Source organism: Vidua chalybeata, chromosome 16, assembly GCF_026979565.1.
Source record: "Vidua chalybeata isolate OUT-0048 chromosome 16, bVidCha1 merged haplotype, whole genome shotgun sequence".
Lineage (NCBI taxonomy): Eukaryota > Metazoa > Chordata > Aves > Passeriformes > Viduidae > Vidua > Vidua chalybeata.
In genome coordinates this window covers 15293895-15316816 of record NC_071545.1, presented here as the reverse complement: position 1 = coordinate 15316816, position 22922 = coordinate 15293895, and the positions used below count along the sequence as shown (strand labels likewise).

The window sequence follows — 22922 nt, the reverse complement described above, 5'->3', positions numbered from 1 at the left end:
AATCACAGATTGTTCTCTCAAAAGATATTTTTATATATATAATATATACAAAATTGTAAACATTTTTAACTTATTTCCATACACAGTCCACTTTATACTACACTGCACAGAGGTTAGTGACAACTGCAACTCCTGGAAGCGTCTGCTTGGACAGAGGTATTGGCAAAGAAACTGAACTTCCCAACCCTCAGGTGGGAGCTGTTGGAGATTAAAACTCTGAAAGGAGCTGAGGTTTGAATGTGTATTGCAACAAAATCCAGGCAGCTGAACTGGGGCTTCAAGTTGAGGCAGTGAGGGCTGGGCCTGAGCCTCACTGAGGGGGAGAGGGGTTTGTGACACACACGGGGGCAAAATGCAACTGAGAACGGGACCAGGGGGGACCAGAGCCACCTGCTTGGGGACAGCACGGGCTGGGAGGGGTCTGTGAAACACACAGCAGTTTTTATTGAGAGAAATACCCACTGCAAGGGATAATGATGGGATTTCCTAAGGAACAGAGGCAGGAGCCAGCCCTGCGCCGTGGGGGCTGGCACTGGGAGGGAAGGTACAGAACAGCCCTGTCAGGGACTGATGGGCAGGGGCACAGGAATGCTGGGGGTGTCACTCGCTGTTGTGGCATGAACTGATGGGAATCTCATCCCAGTGTCCAGGCACAAGAGCAGTGAGATCCCAAGTGCTGTCCTGTAAAGGGAGGGGTTTGCTTTCCAGCCCCTGACACAGAGCAGGTAATGCAGGGGGGAGAATATTTTCTATCGAACATCACAAAGCTTCCACCTTTGCTGGGAACAGCTTGAAATGTTGGCAAAAATTCCAAATCTTTAAATGTGCTTGAATTGCACAGTGCATGATGTGGTTACCTCGGCGCTGAGGAACAGTGGTGGTGGGACAGAGCCTCCTGGAGCAGGAGCATGGCTGGGGCAGAATGCAGCCCCAGGAAAGGCAGAATGCTGGAATTCTGCTCTTTACACCCAAATTTAGTGCTAACACTGTGCAGAAGCTTTTGGGCTGGGCTGAGCACAGCTGAGCCCTCTGTGAGCTCAAGGTGCTGCTGACCTCTGGGGAGAACAGAGGGCTACAAACAGCTTGTGAGGGTGGCAGAGCCCTGGCACGCTCAGGACAATCCTGGCATGCTTTTGGGACAATTTTGGGACAGCCTTGGCATCCTCTTAGGATGTGGCCTGGGTGGTTACAAGGGGGTGAGTGCTGCTGTAACCACGGCTGGGAGAAAAAGAGGAAAAAAGAGGAAAAGTGATGTTCCAAATCCCTGAACCCCCAGCACCCCACGGTTACTGCAGCCATGGCTCTGGTTCTCCAGCCAGGGCCCCCCTGGGGTGTGTTTGGTGCCAGCCCCACCTGCACACCCTGCTCTGCCTGGGGGGCACACCGAGGGGCTGCCACAGCCACCGCAGGGCACCGGTGACACCCGGCACTGTGGGGACACCGGGGGGGCTCCCAAAGGCTTCGGGGCAGGATTCCAGGCACGGGTGTCACCCAGGGCTCCACCAACAAAGCCCCAGATGGGGCTGTTTGAGGCAGGCTGAGGTGGGTGGAGGCTTTCACCACGGCCAGGGAGTTTGGGGTTGTCCCATCCTGCCTGGTGACACGGCCTTGGCACAGCCACATGGGACACCAGCCCAGTGCTATTCTCTGGAAAAACGCTCCAGCTGTGGCTCCTGCCTGTCCCAGCTGCCCGTCCCAGTGCCACCCCAGCAGAGGTGCCAGCCCTGCACTGCCTGGCACCGCCACTTTGGGTGCAGAGGATCAGGGCTCAGCTCCCTCCAGGTGCCTGTTGGGTGATGAGGCTGGACAGGTTATTTATTCCCAGCTCTGGTTTAATCCAGGAGCATCTCCTGTGCTGCCAGGAACAGCCCTTCCTCCTGCTCCCTGCCCAGCACAGCAGCCTCCTGCAAGGAAAAGGCAGCCCTGGGAAGCTGAAGCAACCCTCGGGAAGCACCAGGAATTGTGCTGGCCTCGTCCCCGTGTCCCTGCTGCTGCTCCAGAGGTCAGAGCGTGGTGGGATGTGCGTGTGGGGGCAAAGAAAGGCAATGCAGGCCTCGGGGGGGACATTCAGAGCGTGTAATATTCAGCACGGGGGGCACACGGGGCAGGACGTGTCCCGCAGGCAGACACAGCTTTAGCTCTTTACGGTTACACGGAAACTCTGGAACGGTTATATTATAGTTAGAAAAAATACACTGTACCCAACGAACATTATCTCACGTACAATCAATTTAAACATTTAAATTGATTATAATTTTGCTAAAATATTAACACAAGTACTGTTTGTGCTGCTAAAGTTTCAGTGTTCCCTCTAAGGAAAATATTGCTACAGTTCTACCGTACCCTGTATTAAAAGCCTCGGGTTTTTTTTTTTTTTTTTTTTTTTCTTTCCCAGCAAAACTGACTCCACAAACCACAGAGATCTCGGAATTCCTTGAGGCTGATACTGCACTGGGCTGGGGTGTCCGTGGTCAGGCACCTGCGAGGGGCTGGGCACAGCCAGGACCTGGAGCCAAGGCAAGGAACGCGCTTCGCCACCGGCAGCGACCTCTCGGGGTGATTGGCTGCTTAATTAGTGCATTTATCTGCTGCTCATTAATTAGCGCGCTGATCTGCGGCTCAGCAGCAGGAATGAGCTGTGGCGATGGCTGTGACCAGGACCTGTGACAGGGAGGGGACTGGGGGTGGCTATTGCTGCTCACGGGGTCGCAAGGCAGTGGTGGCTTTGCCGGCAGGAGCCCGGAGTGCCGGGAGCCTCCAGGGACGGAGCTGCCACCCACGGGGCTGGGAATTCAAGTTTCAGCTCCTCTGCTCAGCCTGGACCAGCTGCAGCACGGGCAGGGAAAGCTGGCAGCTGGCTGACAGGGACCTGCTGGATTTTACACATTCCCTCCTTTTCCTTGTTCTTTGCAGTCAAACCCCCAACCTGAGCCTCCTTCCTGGGTGCTTTTCACTGACTCTTCCCACACCATTTCCAAACAGGGCTGTGAGCCCACGCGGGATGGACTCCAATGGCCCGTGAAGCCTTTCCAGTTCCCTGCCTGAATCCCTCATTTCTGGAGGCTGCAGGGTGACACACGTGTCCCCACCCGGGGTTCTGCTGCAGCTGACAGATGGTGGCTGCTCCCAGAACAAAAATACAAGTCCAATATTGCTCCTAATGGCCTCGGATGTCGAGTCTGAGCCCCTCCTCACCTTGGTCCTCACCTCTCCGGGGTGAGGACGTGTCAGCGCTGCCAACCAAAAATTCCTTAGGAATTTACAAATTTCCCAGTCCCCCACGAGGAAACGGAACCACAAAGCGCCACATTCCCACCGATCACAGGCTATCCCCAGTTAGCAACCAGCTCCTGCTGGTTTCCTCTTCCAAACAGTAACTTTTTAAACCCTCAGCCAGAAGCTGTTGAAGTGTAGAAGCACTCTGGGTACTGATCCCAGCCCTGGCCTGCTGTGCCCCCTCTGTTCCTCTACACCAAGTTTGGAAACACCCGTTCGGATATTTGTTTTGCACAGCAAATATATACAAAGGAAAACAACACAGACACCCCTGATTTCCCTGTGAATTTGGCACTTTCCTGGAACCTGGACTGGAAGCTCCACAGCGGGAGCAGCCAGGGCCAGCTCTGCCCACTGCCCACCCACCCTCGATGGATTCTGTGTTAGCTCTGGAAGAACGAGATAAAGATTCCTCAGCTGCTGCTTTCTAAGAGGAAAAGGCGTCCTGGGCTTTCCCAGCAGGGCTCGGAGGGGGCATTTCCTCCTCTTCCCCGCGTGTAGGTGATGTGGTACCAACCTTCCTTCCTCCTGGCTTAGAGGGAACACTGCTTTTAGAAACCCTGGGACAGGTAAGACAAGAACCAATACCACTGTACAGAATTCACTGCACAACGAGCTAATAAAGGGACCCGGCACTGACTCGCCACGGCAAGGAAATGGGGCTGGAGACATTTGGGAGCGGGCGGGGGTGGCACCGCCGCAGCCCCTCAGTACGCTGGCACTTGGTAACCTTTGGGGTTGGGCTCTAAGGTCTCGGTGAAGGGGGGGCTCTGGTAGGTCTCCGTGCTCTCCACGCCGCTGCCGCCGGGGTAGCCGGGGTAGGAGGCGCTGGGGTCGGTGCCGAACTGCTCGGTGGCGAACAGGGACATGTCCGTGCCCAGGCGGTACCGCTGCAGCGCCCGCAGAGCCAGCACCACCTGCGGGCAGCGAGGGACAGCGTCACACGGGGCAGGGCTGCCACCCCACAGCACCCCCGGAACCACCCCCAGGAATCCCCAGCCCCCCCAGGACCCCGCGTCCCCCCCCAGCATCCTGAGTCTCACCAGCATCACACATTCGCCCAGGACCCCATGTCCACCTCAGGGTCCCCCAAACCCCCAGGACCTCCAATCCCACCAGAACCCCATGTCCACCTCAGGGTCCCCCAAACCCCCAGGACCTCCAATCCCACCAGAACCCCATGTCCACCTCAGGGTCCCCCAAACCCCCAGGACCTCCAATCCCACCAGGACCCCATGTCCACCTCAGGGTCCCCCAAACCCCCAGGACCTCCAATCCCACCAGAACCCCATGTCCACCTCAGGGTTCCCCAAACCCCCAGGACCTCCAATCCCACCAGGACCCCAAGTCCCCCCGGGACCCTGCAGCCCTCCGGAGCCCACATCCCCCCAGCACCCCACATCCCCCATCTCTCTGCAAAGCACGGAGCCCACGGCAGCACCCCACAGACTGCCGCCCCACTGCGCTGTACCCCAGAGCTAATCCAGCCCCAAAGCCCACCCCAACCCTCCAGGAGCCATTTCTGAGGGGCAGGGTGACCCCCAGAGCTGTGCCTGGGGTGGGGGGCTCTGGCCGTGCACATCTGGCACTGCTGGCCCAAATAAAAGCGCCTGCTGTGGGGAGGGAGAGCTGCCGAGAGCCAGCCCAGGAAAATAGGTCAGTTCTGCCGAGACTCCTTCAGCCTCTTCCAGGTTGCTGGAATTGAGGCTGCAAAGGGTGGGAAATGTGGGCGGCAAAGCCGGGAGGGCCCCGCGCTGGCTCTCCTTCCAGGAGGCTTCATTAACAATTCCATTAATTGGTAAATGACGCTCTGAGGTGGCTAAAAAGTGCCTGTAGGGGCCAGGAATGGCTTCCCAACCATCCTGGCCATCCTTTGGGACGGGACAGGGTGACAGCGGCGTCCCCACGGCCCGCCCGGGCTGGGGGCAGATGCTGATGGGATGGGGAACATCCCACCCACCGCCCTTCCCGGTGGCAGCCGGGATGGGGCAGAGCTGGGATTAAAAGAGATTCCTTGGGACCATCACAAAGCAGGGAGCAGTTAAACCGGGGGAAAGCCTGGCGCTGCCTTTTGCCCCGCTTCTCTCAAGGCAAGATGGAATTAGGGCACATCCCGGGGCTCAGTGCCCAGGGGAAGCTGGAGGAGGGCTGGAGTGAACCCGGAGCCACCCCCGCCTCTGCACACACAGCTCTGGGGCAGGAGCCCCCCGGCTGGGGTGCAGGTGAGCCCCAGGGTTTCACACAGCCCTGGCTGGAGTCCCTGTGCCCAGCTGGAGCTGAAAATGGGAGCAAGGTGGGTTTCTAAGCCCCTTCTGCAGGTGGGCAGCAGAGGGGCCAGCCTGGCGTGTCCCAGGAGGGAGCTGACGAGCCTGAGAGCTCCCAAAGTCCCACCAGGCCACCCCATGAAGCTGCTCAGTGCAGAGATCTGCTCCTGGGGGGCTCTCTGCCTCCAACGAGGTCCTGAAATCAGGGCAGCTCGTGGCTGGGGACACGTTTTCAACGGGAACAAAACCTCCCAGCCTCGGGAGAAAGGGGAGTGTGAAAAATGCGTATTTTATGATTGGCTCTTTGCAAATACTACATTGAATACTATATGTATTATGGAGGGTTATTTTGTAATACTGTATTAATCCTTCTTAAGTAGTGTGTTAAATATAGTTCTAGGTTATAACATAATGTTAAAATAGAAACTATGCGATGTAAGATATTTTTTACTAGCTCAAGAAAAGGGATGAGATAATCAAGAAACTCTTTGCACAGAGATAACAGCCACAGAAAACCTGAAGAGTTACAGCCTCCTCATCAGAAAAAACAAACATTCTTCCACCTTCTCTCCGTCTTTATGGAACCACCAGGATTAAGGGGAAGGAGTTGACAAAAACCAGAAAAATTCTTAATTTGCAAGGAATTTATGCATCATGTGTGAGATATATGAATATGTAACAGGCTGTTGCTTTTAAGGGTGATTCCTTTGTTCCCAAGGCATGTTTTTGGCAGCTCAGTGCCCAAAAACATCCGTAATTCTTTGCTTTTTATTGTCTCACAGTGTCCTAATCCTCACTGTCCAAATTTGTATTACTCTAATTTTATTACTGTCTTTATAACTATTTTATTACTAATAAACTTTTAAGACTAAAAAAAAAAACAAAAACAAAACAAAACAAAAAAAACCCAAGTGATTGGCGTTTTCCCACAGGAAACCTGGAATCCCCCGGGCAGAGGAGACTGAGCTGGAGCTCCCCTGGTGAGAAACCACCAGTTCCACGTGTGGAGAGCCCGCAGGTTCCCCAGCACGGCCCCTGGATTCACTTGTGGCAAAGCCCGGCCTCCCCCAGGAGCTCGGGGCAGGTTCCAGTTCTGCTGTGCCCCCCTCAGCCCCCGCAGAGCCCTCACCCAGATGATGATGGAGAAGAAGGAGAAGGTGATGGCCGCCCGCGCGGCGTCGGCGCCCTGCGAGAAGCCCCTGGTCAGCGTCGTCCTCTGCCACTGGTTTGCCAGGAAGCAGAAGGCTACAAACCACAGGAAGGCCAGGAAACCTGCAGGGGAACACGTGGGAACCTGAAACTCAGGCGGCTCTCACAACTCTGGGACTATAAGCCAAAGGCTGGAATCAAACCCAGGATTTGATCCGAGACCTCGGGAAAGGCTCCCGAACGGAGGTGCTGGAAGTGAGAATGTGGATTTGTGGTTTAAAGCAGAGACACGTTCAGCTAAGTGGAGGAAAGTTTAGAGTTTTACAGTGTAGTACTGTAAGTTTGTGTGTCATAACATGATTGGCTAAGAAAGCTCACACTGTAGCATGGGTCCATAAGATGAAATGTGTAAGGATTGGGTCAAAAGCATAAATCTCCTTGTTGGCAGTGTTTTGTTGGTTAAAAAATCCTTAAAAGATCTCTTGTGACCCTCTGAGCCATGCAGTGAAGATGTGAGCCGAACTCACCCTTCCTGCCTGTGTAGAAGATAAGAAAAATAAATCTAATCATCATCTAAAGCAACTCAGAGGTCTCGAATTAATTCAAAATTCCCACAGGAACAGAGCTGGTCAGTGCTGCCCCTGCCCAGCACCTCTCCTTTGCTGCTGCACAAACCACCCAGGCTTCCAATAGGAACAGGAATTTCGGGAGCCGTGGCCCAAAAGGAGCTCTTTGAACACGAGAGCAGAGATGGAAGGAGCCTGTGGGGTCATCTCAGTGTGCTGCCTACCCAAAGTTCAGTCCAGCTACACCTCAACCTGATCTCAGTGAGCCCCAGGGACAGCACATCCTCCCTGGACGTGTTGGAGAGGGACTTTTCACAAGGGCATTGAGTAACAGGACAAGGGGAAATGGCCTTAAGCTGAAGGAGGGTGGATTTAGATTGAGAAGGAATTTTTCCTTGTGAGTGTGTGGCTGCCCCTGGATCCCTGGCAGGGTCCAAGGCCAGGTTGGACAGGGCTGGGAGCAGCCTGAGGCAGTGAGGGGTGTCCCTGCCTGTGGCAGGGGTGGAATGAGGTGGATTTTAATGCCCCTTCCGACCCAAACCACTCTGTAATCCCGTGATTCCATGACACGTGAGAGCTCTGCTCATCCCTGCAGAGAATCCCCCTGGGCCTGTGGAGCTGAGCAGAGACACTCTGGTGATTATTTGATTATTCCTGCCTGGAAGCAAAGCTGGCTGAGCAAGATACGGCTGCAGCTGCCCTAATTCCATCCCCAGCCACCAGCACTGCCCGGTGCCAAGGAGCTCAGGGCACAGCCAAGGAAAAGCCAGGAGCACACAGGGCCAGCAGCAGGAGTGTTTTCCAGCTCTGGGAAGAGGAGCTGCACCATCTGGACCCTCCCATGGTGCTGTTTTCAGGGTCTCCATCATTCCTGACGTCTCAGATTCTGGGTGTCAGTGCACATGTGGATGTCGGGAATGCTGAGCTGCCCAGCAGCTCCCAAGGATCATCAGCACATCAGGATGAGCAGCCAGGCTGCCAGTGCCTGTCTGACTGCAGGGAGAGCAGAACCTCCCTTTGTTCCCATTTATTCCCATTTATCTTGCCAGTTTTCCCTAAATATGCTATAAAATATAAAATATGCTGTGCCTGGGAGCATCCACACCGAGTGCTGGAGGTGCAGGGCTCAAGGCCTTTAATTCAGAATTTGCTCCTAAGTGCAGCTTAAGACACATTCCTTGTCTCCTCCTGCATGGCTGGGCCTGGGAATTCCCAACCACCAGGCCTGGCCACGGAAGGAATCCTTCCTTCACAGCTTTCATTTTCCAAATGACAGACACCTCACCAAATACAGCCAGTCCTGCCACCAAACCCACCCAAATCTCTGCATAAGCATTTTCACTTCCCTTCAGGACAGTGACTTGTTGCCAGCACTACATTTGACCTCACCCCTTGAACTCAGGGCTGTTTTCTGTTCCCCTGCTGTTACAAGGGGCCTTTCCCAGCAGCTGTTCCCTGGAATGGGAACCAGCTCCCACGCCTACATTTGGACCTCAGCCATTGTTCAGAATCACCCTGGGGGTAGTTTGGAAGTTAAAAACCCCGAGGTGAAACAAAAGCAGCTCCCAAAGGTTAATTCACACTGTGGGAGCAGCAGGGTGGCTCAGGGACAAGGTTGGGGACACAGGGCTGGCACGAGGGACATGAGACTGGCACTGGTTATGCTCAGGGACAAGGTTGGGGACACAGGGCTGGCACGAGGGACATGAGACTGGCACTGGTTATGCTCAGGGACAAGGTTGGGGACACAGGGCTGGCACGAGGGACATGAGACTGGCACTGGTTATGCTCAGGGACAAGGTTGGGGACATGGGACTGGCACAAGGGGCACGGGGCTGGCACAAGGGACATGGGGCTGGCACAAGGGACATGGGGCTGGCACTGGTTAGGCTCAGGGACAAGGTTGGGGACATGGGACTGGCACAAGGGACATGGGGCTGGCACGAGGGACATGGGGCTGGCACTGGTTAGGCTCAGGGACAAGGTTGGGGACACAGGGCTGGCACGAGGGACATGAGACTGGCACTGGTTATGCTCAGGGACAAGGCTGGGGACATGGGACTGGCACAAGGGACATGGGGCTGGCACTGGTTAGGTTGGGGACATGGGTCTGGCACGAGGGACAGGGGGCTGGCACAAGGGACACAGGGCTGGCACAAGGGGCACAGGGCTGGCACGAGGGACACGGGGCTGGCACGAGGGGCACAGGGCTGGCACAAGGGGCACGGGGCTGGCACAAGGGACACGGGGCTGGCACAAGGGGCACGGGGCTGGCACTGGTTTGTGGAGGGGAAGTTGTTCCTGTGTGTAACACTGGACCCAGCGCAGCTCGTCCTCCCCGGCAGGACGCTGCCACTGATCCCCCGCTGCCACTGTGTCCCCAGTGCCACCCCAGCCCTGGTGGCACTCTCGGGCTGCCAGGAGTTAAGATGACATCACGCACAGCCCGGAGCCAGCACGGCTGCGCTGGGTACTGCAGCTGCCAAATCCCTCTGCAGCACCGACCTTCCCCATCCTGGAACCGTCAGCACCTGCAGCCCGGGCTCGCCTCTGCTGCCTTCCAGGAGGTTCTGCGGGGCAGGGAGAAGCCTTTCCCCTCCAGAGCAGCTCTGGGCAGCAGGAGGGTTCCCCCCAGTGCCACGGGCGAGGCAGGTGCCGCTGCCAGTGCGGGAGATGGGGTCAGGCGTGGCCAGCTCCTCCAGGTTCGTGTTCGGAGGGGTGACACGAATTTTAAATCCCTCCGAGAGGGCTGAGCTGGCAGGGACCGGTGAGGCTGCATGTGCCAGCCCCAGCTCCAGCTGGACCAGCGGCTCCACTCCCTCCAGCACTCCGGGAAGAGGAGAGCGCCGGGAAGCACCGCGGGAGCCGGGAGATAATGATCGTTTAAGGGTCTGCAGGCAGCAGAGTGCAAACAGCGGGGAAGATGTGTTACCACCCTAATCACAGCCTGGGCTCCAGCGAACGCCTGGCTGTGGGAACAGCTGGAAGAGCAGCTGGAAGAGAAGGTTGTCAATGCTGCTTTCAGCGTAGCCCTGAAGCCCCACCTGTGCCCCAGAGCTGCTGCCCAGTTACTTCCCAGATGCATTTTAGGAAGTTCTTCCCTGTGAGGGTGGAACGGGCCCTGGCACAGGGTGCCCAGAGAAGCTGTGGCTGCCCCTGGGTCCCTGGAAGAGTTTAACTGGGTTTGGAGCATCCTGGTCTAGTGGAAGGTGGAACTGAATGGGCTTTAATGTCCCTTCCAAAAAAGCAGTCCAGGATCCGATGATTCTCTCATTTCTCCTCTCAGCGGATCCATCACAGGGAAAAAGGAGAAAGTGGGCAGAGTGTGAGAGCAGGGCCAGCTCCCCCGTGGCTGGCAGGGAGCAGGGGCTGTCAGGATGGAGGCAGGATCCCAGCAGCCACAAGATGGATGTGATGTTCCCCTTCCGCTGGAATCCAAGGATTTCAGGCACCGAGCCCCACGAAGGGGCTGTAAATTTTATCAAACAAGGGCTGGATGCTCCAGCACCATGGAAATGAGCTTTGCAGCGAGGAGAGGACAGCCTGAACAACAGGCAAGGCAGGGAGGTGATGATGGATGTCTTCATTTGGGACAGAGAGCCATCAGCGACCTTGTGCTGGATAAATCACCTCAGAGTGCCAACAGAGCCTGGGAGAGCAGAGCAGCAGCTGCAGAGGGAGCCAGGCAGCTGCCAGGGCAGGGCAGAGCAGAGCAGGCTCCCTCCCAGCCCGGAGCACCCTGCCTGCTCCTGTCTGCAGGGATGAGCCTCAGCTCGAGGGCACAGCAGGTCCCAGGGCACCCCAGCCCCAGCTGCACAGAGCTGCTCCTGCTGTGCCCCAAAGCCGTGCACAAAGCTGCTGAAACCACCTTTTGGAGAGCCAGAGCAGGAGGTGTGGGCAGGTAAAACCCCCGTGTGGGCTCTGAGGTGTGACCACCAAGCCTCACCCCTGTGGGTGGCCTGACCAAACCTGCCTCCAGCTGCAGAGTGAGGACACAGCCACCTTCCTGAGTGCTCACTGAGCCCACGGCTGCACGGGACAGCTCCCCTGCCACCCGTGCTGTCCCCAGCCAAGGCACATGGGCCGTGTCAGGCCACGGGAGGAGCGGGCAAGACTCGAGAGAGGATGGGCAGGGCACAGCAGCGAGGCAGACCCGAGCAGGGCAGGGCAGAGCAGGGCAGGGCTGGGCAGGGCAGAGCTGGGCAGGGCTGGGCAGGGCAGAGCAGGGCAGGGCAGGGCTGGGCAGGGCACAGCAGGGCAGACCCAAGCAGGGCAGGGCAGGGCAGGGCAGGGCAGGGCTGGGCAGGGCAGGGCAGGGCATGGAAGGGCAGGGCATGGAAGGGCAGGGCAGGGCAGGGCAGGGCAGGGCAGAGCAGGGCAGGGCAGGGCTGGGCAGGGCAGGGCCAGGCAGGGCAGGGCAGGGCAGGGCAGGGCAGGGCAGGGCCGGGCATGGCAGGGTACCTGAGAAGCCCAGGTCCAGCAGCACGGCCCGTTTGCGGTCCTTGACGCTGCTGATCTGCTGGAAGTACAGGTCCACCACGAAGAAGAAGATGCAGCCGAAGAAGGCGATGACGCCCACGGCGATGCCGTAGCTGCAGGCACTCTCATTCTCGTTGAAGATGCAGAGCAGCTCGGGGTGCTGGCTGTCCTTGTTCACGTAGCACTCGTTGACGATGGAGCCGAACACCACGATGGAGAAGATCTGCAGGAGCAAGGGGAGAGCACAGGTTGCTGCTGTTGGCATTTTTAGCTCCGTTTCCCAACAGCAGCGCCACCGGATTCAATCCCATCCTCGCCTCCATGGCAACGTGGCATTTGTCAGACACATCCCGGCTCTCCTCTCCCTGGTGGCTCCAAACTGCACCTGGGTGTTCCTCCTCTGGGAGGTGGAACCTCCTCCTGCCTTCCAGCGCCCTGCTGGGCAGAGCAGTGTAAGAACCTGCTTCTCCAGACACGCTGGGGACGGAAAAAAAACACCCAGATGGGGCAGGTGCCTGCAGAGACTTTGTGCTGTGCTGCTCTCTGCTGTCAGGCTGGGCCCCACAAAGCCCCTGGTGTCCCCAGGGACAGGGGAGAGCTGAGCAGCTGAGGCAGGGAAGGGCTGGATGGCTGCTGGAGGGGACAGGGGACATGTGTGGGGAGGTGGCACAGGGGCACAGGCTGCCCTGGGAGCAGCAGGGTGATTTTTCAGCTGGCGTAGCAGGGGCTGAAAGGTGCAGCTCCTGAATGCACTACCAGTGACCTGGCTGGGCCCAAGAGGGACAGAAGGGCAGGGGCAGCTGGGGCTGGCACCGTGGGTGTCACACCCCTGTCACACCCCTGGCACACCCCTGGCACACCCCTGGCACACCCCTGCAGGTGGGGAAGGAGCCGATGGCAGCCTCAGGTGACACCATTCACCTGCTGCACGCCCACAGAATTCCCTTATCTCCCAAAGGCAGGGGGGAGGCAGCAGGACCAGCACAATCCACTCTGGATTCTACTCTGGATCCCACTCTGGATCCCGTTCTGAATCCTGCTCTGTATTCTGCTCTGGACCCCACTCTGGGCTCTGGATCCTGCTCTGGACCCTGCCCTGGATCCCATTCTGAATCCTGCTCTAGATCCCATTCTGGATTCTGCTCTGGATCCTGCTCTGTATTCTGCTCTGTATCCCATTCTGGATTCTGCTCTGGATCCTGCTCTGGATCCTGCTCTGGATCCCATTCTGGATTCTGCTCTGGACCCCACTCTGGGCTCTGGATCCTGCTCTGGATCCCTGGGAAGGGGCCGTGAGCAGGGAGGGGAGCAGGCAGTGCAGGCACATCTCCCTCCCACTGGGAAGCTCTGATCTCCCCCGTGCCAGCACCAGCAGCCCTGCTGGCTCCCTGCTGGCTCCCTGCTGGCTCCCGGGACACAGCTGGAGGCCAGGCATGCAGAGCAGAGATAAGAGGCTCCTCCAGCTCTCCCAGGAGCAGCTGGGGACAGGAACAGGGCACGATTGGTCCCCCTGCACCTGCACGACGAGGCAGGGACAGGTGACACGGAGGTAGCACTGGATGAAGCCCAGCTGGTGGCTCACAGTCACCTGTGTCACCTCCTGCAGCTCCCAGGGACACAGAGCGGGGGAAATGGAGCAGAACCCACGGTGGGCAAACACCCCCAAGGTCCAGCCACTCTTTAACACAACACTGGGACAGACCTTCTCCTCCTCCTCCTCTGGGAGCTCACCCACGGCCTGGGGCCCTGTCCCACATCCATCCCTGGCTCAGGTCAGCCCTGAGCACCAGCCACGAGCTCAGGGGCCACCCAAGTCACCCTGCGGCACCTGCACCCTGTTCCTCGCTGGTGCTGTGCTTGGGGAGCATCATCATCATCACCATCATCATCATCATCATCACCATCATCACCATCATCATCATATCATCATCATCACCATCATCATCATTATCATCATCATCATCACCATCATATCATCATCATCATCATCATCATCATCATCACCATTATATCATCATCATCATCATCATCATCATCATCATCACCATCATATCATCATCACCATCATCACCATCATATCATCATCATCACCATCATCACCATCATATCATCATCATCATCATCATCACCATCATATCATCATCATCACCATCATCACCATCATATCATCATCATCATCATCATCACCATCATATCATCATCATCACCATCATCACCATCATATCATCATCATCACCATCATATCATCACCATCATCATCATCATCATCACCATCATCACCATCATATCATCATCATCACCATCATATCATCACCATCATCATCATCATCATCATCATCACCATCATATCATCATCATCATCATCATCATCACCATCATCATCATCATCATCATCATCATCACCATCATATCATCATCACCATCATCATCATCATCATCATCATCATCACCATCATCATCACCATCATATCATCATCACCATCATCATCATCATCATCATCATCATCACCATCATATCATCATCACCATCATCATCATCATCATCATCATCATCACCATCATATCATCATCATCATCATCATCACCATCATCACCATCATATCATCATCATCATCATCATCACCATTGCCATCCCCACAATCCCCATCCCCACCATCCTCATCCTCACCATCCCCACGCTCACGACAGGAGGGGCTGTGTGTAAGGAAGAAACAACAACAAGCAGCACTAATCGTTTTCCCGGGGCTTTGGCAGCAGCTGTAACATCAGCAGTTGTAAAAATCTGCTCATAAATAATGCAAAATTGTTATTTACCATCAGAAATAGCAGCAGCATTTATGAAACAGGCCTGGGGAAGAAGTAATGTGATTCTGGAAAACATGAATAATTGAGGACCTCTGATTCCATGCAATTACTTCTCTGGCAGGCCAGCAAACTTGAACTCAGCTTCTCCGAGGGGTTCCACTCAGTCCTCAGGGATGAACAACCTTCCCCAAGCTGCTGGGAGCCCAGAGCTTTGGTGGGTGCTGTCCTGATTTTTAAAAGTGGTAACTTTTCTAGTTCTTTTGAAAGTTTTAAAGTTCTCATAAAACTTCTTTAGCGTTCTGATAACGTTTACATAGTTGAGAGTCAGAGTTCCCACACAATTTCATGTATAAATAGAATAGTTTCCATATCTCTCTGTGGGAGGAGAGAAATGATGGATTGATCTTTGGACCAGTGTGGTTAAAGAAGTGATAATTCCACCCTCCAATCCACAGTCACATTTGGAATTCTATAAACACCAGATGTTTGAATGAAATTTGCTCTTTTTCTCTTTTGAACGTCCCAAGCTTCTGTGCACCCATTTTGTGTCCAATAGGGACAGGTGGGAGGGAGGGAGAGCTCCCATAAATTAAATACAATTAAGGATGTCACAGCACAGGTGTGTGGTGCCTCCACCAGCTTTGCACACCTGGGGCTGTCAATGTCGATTAAAAAAAAAAAATAAAAGTAGTTTTATCACTTAACTTCCAATTCCAAAGGATTTTGGAAAGCAGAGCCTCCTTCCTGCCACCAGACAACCCAAGTGGCTCAAACCATGAGGGCCTCACAACCACATTTCAGTACACAAAACACGCAGCTTTTCCTTGGGAGGCCAGAGGAGCAACGAATTCCAAGTGCACACATTTAACAGATGAGCTCAAAACATCAGCACTGCCTGGAATATTCCTGTCAAAACGTGCCTTTCCATGGGTTACCCCTCCCTCACCCCAGGATTGTGATGTTATGGTTTTTCTTAAAAAGCCCACTGGTGCTGGTGAAACATTCTAATGAGAATAAATTTGGTGTTGCCTTTCTAAGTATAGATGTAAAAATGGTTTTATTTTAGGAAAACGTGGGTAGATGAAATAAATGTGGGCAGGGAAATAAACCCCCCGTGTTTTTTGAAGTTCCCACAGAACAAGTGCATTTTCCCAATCACCTTCACAATCCACAGTGGCTCAAAGCCCCAGCCAGCTCATCAGAGACTTGGAAGAGAAAATACAAGGTCAGATTTTGCACTGCTAGAGAGGTTTGGTGAGCCTGAGCAGCATCTCAGAGGATTTGCACAGGAGCCTTCACAGGACACTCCATTTTCCAGCTGAACCACTCAATGCCACCAGCAACAAATTCTGCTTTTCCTGGCTGAACTGGTGCGAGGCACGGTAAGAAAACTGGATTCTCCCCAGCCAGCCCGGTGGGAAATTGCATTTTCCATCCTTGCATCCTGCCAAAGCTGCCACGGGGATGTGCTGGCAGCTCGGGGGCTCCTGGCGTGGGGGTTCCTGAGTGCTGGGAGCCCCAGCTCCATGAGTGCTGCCCTGCCTGTGGCTGCAGGGCAATGGGAAGAGGAAAGCTCTCCTCTCCCATCCTTCCCATCCAGAGCTGCACCTCAGCACACAAAGGAGCCTCAGTCCCACCCTGCAGGGAGCACAACACAGGCCAGGAGCCCTCAGAGCCACGGGGACGTGGAGGGGCTGCTCGGGCAAAGGGAGCTGGGCTTGCACCACAGCAGGGAGGAACTGGGGCCTCTCTTGTTGGTGAAAGCCAGCAGCCCAGTTCCCCCAGTTTAAAGTTTGCTTCCAAGCAAGAAGAGACAACTCTCCAGGCCAGGCAGCATTTCTGTGACACAGGACAGTGGGACAGGACAGTGGGACAGGATAATGGGACAGGACAGTGGGACAGGACAATGGGGCAGGACAGTGGGACAGGATAATGGGACAGGATAATGGGACAGGACAGTGGGGCAGGACAGTGGGACAGGACAATGGGACAGGACAGTGGGACAGGATAATGGGACAGGATAATGGGACAGGACAGTGGGGCAGGACAGTGGGACAGGACAATGGGACAGGACAGTGGGACAGGACAGTGGGACAGGACAATGGGACGGGATAATGGGACAGGACAGTGGGACAGGATAATGGGACAGGACAATGGGACAGTCTCTCTGCTCAGAGGGTGGCGAGGTCCTGGTGCAAGGTGTCCAGAGAAGCTGTGGCTGCTCCATCCCTGGGAATGTCCCAGGCCAGGCTGGACAGGGCTTGGAGTGCCCTGGGACAGTGGAAGGTGTCCCTGCCTGTTGGAACCCAAGGTGTCCCTCAGACACTCTTGGATGTTCCAGGCCCAGGTCAGAAGCCTCTGAGACCCTGGCAGGCAGCTGGAAACCCCTGTGGTTTTGAATTTGACCCATGGAACAATTTACAAGCCTTGCAGGAAGAACAAGAAATCACAAAACTTTAGATGTTATAATAGAAGTAGCCACAAAGTGAAAGGAAGGATCTTTGAGTGCTGTACAGGGGGGTTTTAGGCCTTGTACAGAGGGGTCTGAGTTTTGTACATGGGGGTCAGAAGTTCTGAGATGGAGGGATTTGGGTGTGCCCTGTCCTCCTTCTTTCTCCTTCCTATTCCCCATGTTCTTGGTGATGTTGGCACTCCCAGATTGGTTTAGAGTAGAAAGCCACTGTTCAATATAAGTGATAGGCATTGGGGAAAAACCATAAACATTTAACACGTAATGTGTGATATAAAAGATGGCACCAGCCCCTTGGGTGAGGGAGACTGAGAGAGATGCAGAGGGAAAAGGAGTCAGGGACAATGTCAGGGAGTCTGTGTGCCTTGAGATTATTGCAATAAACTGCCTTGAGACCAGACGACTGAAGACTACTGAGTCTTTCTTTGAAGGCACAGGTTGGAGGAGAGACTTTACCACCACCCGGGGTCACCCCAATCCAGGGGTGATTCCGGCACCTGCCCATGGCAGGGGGTGGCACAGGATGGGTTTTAAGGCTCCTTCCAACCCAAACCATTCCAGGATTCTGTAGTTCTGCTGGACCCGCCAGGCCCTCGCAGGGAGCATCACCCTGATGTGCCCAGGCGGACACACCTTGCAGGTGTGGATAAAGCTGGAGCTGTGCCTGCCCTCCCTCCACCACATTTTTGCCATCTGGAGGACGCTGGCTGGCCAGGCTGCCTGCCTTTCTTCTGGAGTTGTGCTCTGCAGATCCCCCTTCCCTGCTGAAGCTCCAGCAGCCTGGACCCCAGCACACACACACATTTTTCCTCCCCGCTGCCTTCAGCTTTCTGCAGCCCATCCCCTAAAATGTGCTCCAGGAGACCTCGCAGCCTGAGCAGAGCCAGGCAAGGAAAACAAGAAGCAAATAAGAGAGGAGAGCAGGAGCTGAGCGCTTCGGTGCGAGCTGTCAGCCATTTTAAGGTGAGATGTTTGCACTGCTGAGGAGCTGCACTTGCATTTGGGACCTATAAAAAACACCAGCAGAAGGTGTGGGGTTGTAGGAGCCTGCAGAACCCGGCTTGGATTACACACACATTAATGTCAGCGTGGAGGAGATGCAAGGCACGAGGAAAACCAGCCCAGAGCTCGTTTCCTCTGCCGTGGCTCCTGACCAGCAGTGCTGGGCACAAGCCACGGGTGCAGAGAGCCAGGCCAAGCTCTGGTGATCCCTCACTCCCTCCCTGCTCAGCTCCCTGCCCTCCTGGAGCCCAGCGAGGGAAGGAGGGACCACCAAACGAGAAGGGAAGAACAATCCAGGTCACATTAGCACAGGCCAAATCCTGCTTAGCACCGAGCATTCCCCTAAGCCCCTCTAAGCCCTGTGCTGTGCACGGGCCTGGCGCAGATCCCCCGCTCGGGGACCCTTGGCACGGGGGGACAATCAGCCCCCCAGCTCCCTCCCCAGTTTATCTTTACAGCTGCCAGCCACAGGGAAGTTTCCAGCACTGATCTGCACCATTTCTTGGAGGCTGTGAAGCCCAAAGCTCTGCCAGATCTCCCAGGGGAGCGCGGAGACGAGCACGAAGGGAAGGCCTGCTGTGGTTTCTGGCACAGAGCGAGGTGGGATGATGCTGGCTGTAATAGGTTTAGGGCCACGGCCACCAGGCTAATCAGCTTGGGAGGATGTCCACTGACTGATTTTTTCCTGAATTACTTTTTCTGATGTGGTAAGAGATGCTGGCTGAGACACAGCGTTCATTCAAGGCTCCCAATCTCGTCCTGCAATCTGAGCACATGGCACACCAGCACTGCTTGAAACCAGAGATGACAGGAGCATGACAATTCAGAACCATTTTAAGCTCAGATGCAGCAAAGCTCCCCGATAATTCCATTACCAAAATGATAAATTTAAGTTCTGCCTTTAATGCATAGCCTGCAGAAAGAGAAAATTAAGGCAGAAATCTGATGACCCTTCTGAAAAGTGGTCAGGAGCAAAGTCTGAGGCAGCTCAGATCACACTAATGACTCTGAGCATTGCTGGGGGCTCCTGGAGAGCCAGAGCAGCCTTGGAGCTCTTCCCTAAGAGCCCCGAGTGCTCGGGAGCCAGTGAAACCCCTGAGGAGCCATCCAGAGCCAATTCCCTGCACTGCTGCTGAGCTCCAGGGAGGCAGAGAGATGGGATGGGATGGGATGGGATGGGATGGGATGGGATGGGATGGGATGGGATGGGATGGGATGGGATGGGATGGGATGGGATGGGATGGGATGGGATGGGATGGGATGGGATGGATGAGGGTGCACTGATGCGACCCGGCACTGCACTTCTGCTGCTGCTCTGCATGAAACCACAGGAATTGCTGAAAAGGTTTACCAGAATATTCTCCAAAACTGCTTTAAAAAGCCAAACCTAAGGGTATGTTAAATGAACAATTGCCCTGTGAAGCTGAGTGGCCACTTGAAAAGTCTGGCTGGCACGGGCAGTCACAGAGAAAGGAGCTCATGATTGTGCAGGCACTCGTCATGAATATCGACTCTGTCTGGCTGTGCAAAAAATGTCTCAAAAGGAAACCACAAGAGCGATCACATCTTCATCTGACAAACTGCATCAGACAGAGAGGGAAGAGATGAATGAGGAACTGTTAAATGGTTCTTTCCAGCTTTTGATTTTACAGCTCAAGCCAGGAGTGGTGTTTTTCCCCCTCAGATACTCCGAATTACTCTCTCAGGGGGAGGCAGAACCAGGAATCCCCTTTGGGCACCGCTGACATTTGGGGGTTTCTGTGTGGGTCACCGTTCACCTGCCAGTCCCTCACAGGCCTGCCTGCCAGCACAAGGTCCCCCAGGCAGGCACTGGAGTCCCAAAAGGGAACTGGACCTTCCTTTGGTGCTGGGAAGCCCCAGCAGCGGCCACCAGCCAGATCAGCACGAGTCACCCACCTGGGGCTGGCCCCAAATCCCTGTGGGATTTCTCCATCACCCCCACCCACAGCAGCCCATCCTGGCAGCTCTTGCTTTGCCCAAGAGCAGCTGACATCAGACACAGAGCAAGGCTCCTGTCTGTGCCGTGGGATCCGCCTGCTCCGGTTAACGCCGGTGCAAAGCTGCGCCACCGAGGCACAGGAAGGAAAACCACGTGCAAAAGCCTGACCTCGGCCCAGGGCTAGCTCAACAACCACCCAGGGCTGTTTTGTGCTGGCACAGGCAGCTCATCCCCCCTGGGACAGCAGGCAGGGAAGCCTGGCAAGGCTCTGTTGGCTTTGGCGGTCAGGGAGTGGCACGGTGGGCATCGGCTCGAGCTCCTGCCCGGCCACCAGCACGGATGTCACCACGTGCCACAGCACTGCCACTCACCCAGGACAGCAGCCAGGAAGGCAGCAGAGACCCCAGCAAAGCCTTTGGCTGCCTCCCCCACCCAATCTGGCATGCTGGCACGGGTTTGGCCTGGAAGCCAGGCACGAGGCACAGCAGCAGGAAGGGAATGATGTGACTGCAGCCCCAGCTCGCACTGGACAGGAGCCACAAATGCTGAACTGGTTTAAGACACGGGGAACTGGGCTGAGACAACCAAAGTGGGGCTCTGAACCCCCAGGCTGGAGCAGGGATGAACCCTGACAGACCTACCAGGGAGTGTGAGACCTGGGAAAAGGGCTCCAAAGGGCTCCCAGCCCAGCCCCCAGCCCACTGAAAAGAGCAAAAAACTCCCTTTTTGCTCAGAGGGCTTTGGCCAACTCTGAATGTTACAAGCATTTATTGGATAGCAGCACGCTCAGCCCAGTTTGTCCACACTGGTGGCCCTGCACTTGTCTGGAGTTAAGCTGATGCATTTCTGTAGTTGTAAGCACTCGTTTGTCACTGATTCCCTGGGAACACAGAGCCAGGAAAGGAGGGGCTTCACCACTGAACAAACCAGTGAATATATACAGGAATATTTCCTAAGGCTGGGCTTTTTATTTTGTACCTACATTCCATACTCTGGCCCAGCAGTGTCCAATCCCCTCCGTCCAACAAGGGTGGGGAGCCCTCTGCGTGCAAGGCGACACATTTATTTTAGGAGGGGCTGAACTCACCAGCAGTGGGGCAGATTTATTTAACTGTACCCAAACCTTACACCACTGCCAGCAGTTTGCCATTGCCACCCAAGGAGGAGGATCCAGACCAAGTTTTCTTCTAGGAAACAACTGCTGCCTGTGCCTCAACCCTGCCCAAAATGCCCCTTCCACACCAAGCTGGATGCCCCAGATCCATCCCTGGCCCCGTTTTTCCCCAGCAATGGAGTCGTGGGCCTTCTCCAAGCCCTGGGAAGGACACCAGCTCCCGTCAGCCACACACTGCAGCGTGTGGTTTAACTCTGAGCATGTGACTGCAGCTGGAATTGCTCATGTGCTGCCCGTTGTGCTGCTCGGGGCCTCTCCCAGGGCACCCCAGGCTGGAGAGCCCCCATGGAGCCAGCAGCTGTGCCAGCTGGGGCTGCACCTCCTCAGCACAGCTTTGTGAGCTCCCTGCCTCACTGAGCGCTGCCACAGTGTCACAGAGCCAGCACAGGTGTGGCACGGGCGAGGACGAGCCCCAGGCTCATCCACAGCCTCCAGCCAAGCACTGGAGGCAGGTGGGAGCCGGGCAGATCCTTCCCACAGCGGGGTTTTTGGGAAGGACCTGGCATTCCTGACCTCCCAAGGCCCTGCACACCTGCAGATCTCAACAAAAAGCCAGGCTGGGGGAGGCAAATTAGGGGCTGTCCTTAGCCCTGGGCATCGGGGCACCACGGCCACAGGGGCACCCTGGGCACGGACCACCAAAGCCTTCCCTGAGCCCTGCAGAGCCCATTCCACCTCCTGCTCCACGGCGGGAATTCACAGATGGGAAACGTCCGACAAACATGACATCCTCTCAGCAGCACGGGGGAGCTGGGCAGGGCTGGCTCCCGGATTTCTGTCACACACACGCATGCACGGAGCGTGGAAGGCAGGAAAATGTCCTCTGCCTCCTGCTCCGAGCCCCGTCCTCCAGCGCCGCTCACGAGAGGGGCAGCGGCGCATCCCGCCGCCGCTCCCGGCCCTATTTCCCGAGGAAACTCCCTGCCAGCTCCCCCGGGAGCCGGCACTGCCCGCGGGGCTGGGCAGCGCCCGCCGCACCGGCAGCGCACCGAGCACCGGCACCGGCAGCGCACCGAGCACCGGCAGCGCACCGACACCGGGAACGATGCACCTGCTGCGGGCACGATGCACTTGAGCTGCCCATCGCCTCGACACTGCCCATCGACTCTCGACATGCCCATCGCCCGGGCACTGCCCATCGCCCGGGCACTGCCCGCCGCGCCGGGCGCTGTCCCCGCACCGCCGCTGCCCAGCCCCGCGCCCCCGCGGCCGTTCCGCCTTACCCAGGTGGTCACCCGGAGGAGGGTCTGCGGCTGCTTGAGGAAATCCACGGGGTCGATGGCCCCCCCGGCCCGGCCCGCTCCGAAGGACGCTCCTTCCATCTTCCCCCGCGCCCGCTCCGCGCCCAGCCGAGCCCCGCCGCGCGCGCCCCGCGCCGGCCGCGCGCCCGCCCCCCCCGCCCCCCCCCCCGCGCGCCCCTCCCTCGTGGGCTCGTCCGCAGCGCCGCGTGCGGGCGGCGGGAGGAACCACCCGGCGGGTTGGGGGGGGACAGGGGGTGGTGGGGCACGGGCAGGTGCGCGCTCCCGGCGCTGCGAGCCCGAGCTGCGCCCCCGACACCGGGATGGGGCTCCGGGCACTGTGACAGCGGGACGGGCACTGTCACCGAGCTGTGGGCATGGGCAGTGTCACAGTGGGACAGGCAGTGTCACCGGGATGTGGGAATGGACACTGTGACACTGTGACAGGCACTGTCACTGAGCTGTGGACATGGACACTGTGACAGTGGGACAGGCACTGTCACTGAGCTGTGGACATGGACACTGTGACAGTGGGACAG

At 56.4% G+C, this 22922-nt stretch overlaps 1 protein-coding gene across 1 annotated transcript; it reads right to left on the bottom strand.

Annotated features, from left to right (window-relative positions):
* Positions 1–9: 9 nt before the first annotated feature.
* On the bottom strand, positions 10–22472 carry SYNGR3 (synaptogyrin 3). Its single transcript, XM_053957244.1, has 4 exons — positions 22369–22472; positions 11717–11957; positions 6670–6812; positions 10–4193 (listed from the first exon to the last, which is right to left on the bottom strand). The coding sequence occupies exons 1-4, from the start codon at positions 22465–22467 to the stop codon at positions 3984–3986; spliced, it is 693 nt and encodes a 230-aa protein (XP_053813219.1). The 5' UTR covers positions 22468–22472; the 3' UTR covers positions 10–3983.
* Positions 22473–22922: the final 450 nt, after the last annotated feature.

Coding starts and splice junctions, on each gene's coding strand:
- SYNGR3 (XM_053957244.1), bottom strand. CDS start 22,467: ATGGAAGGAGCGTCCTTCGGAGCGGGCCGGGCCGGGGGGGCCATCGAC. Junction 6,813..11,716: donor GCTGGACCTGGGCTTCTCAG/GTACCCTGCCAT, acceptor GTTCCCCTGCAG/GTTTCCTGGCCTTCCTGTGG. Junction 4,194..6,669: donor TCTTCTCCATCATCATCTGG/GTGAGGGCTCTG, acceptor CGCTGCCCGCAG/GTGGTGCTGGCTCTGCGGGC.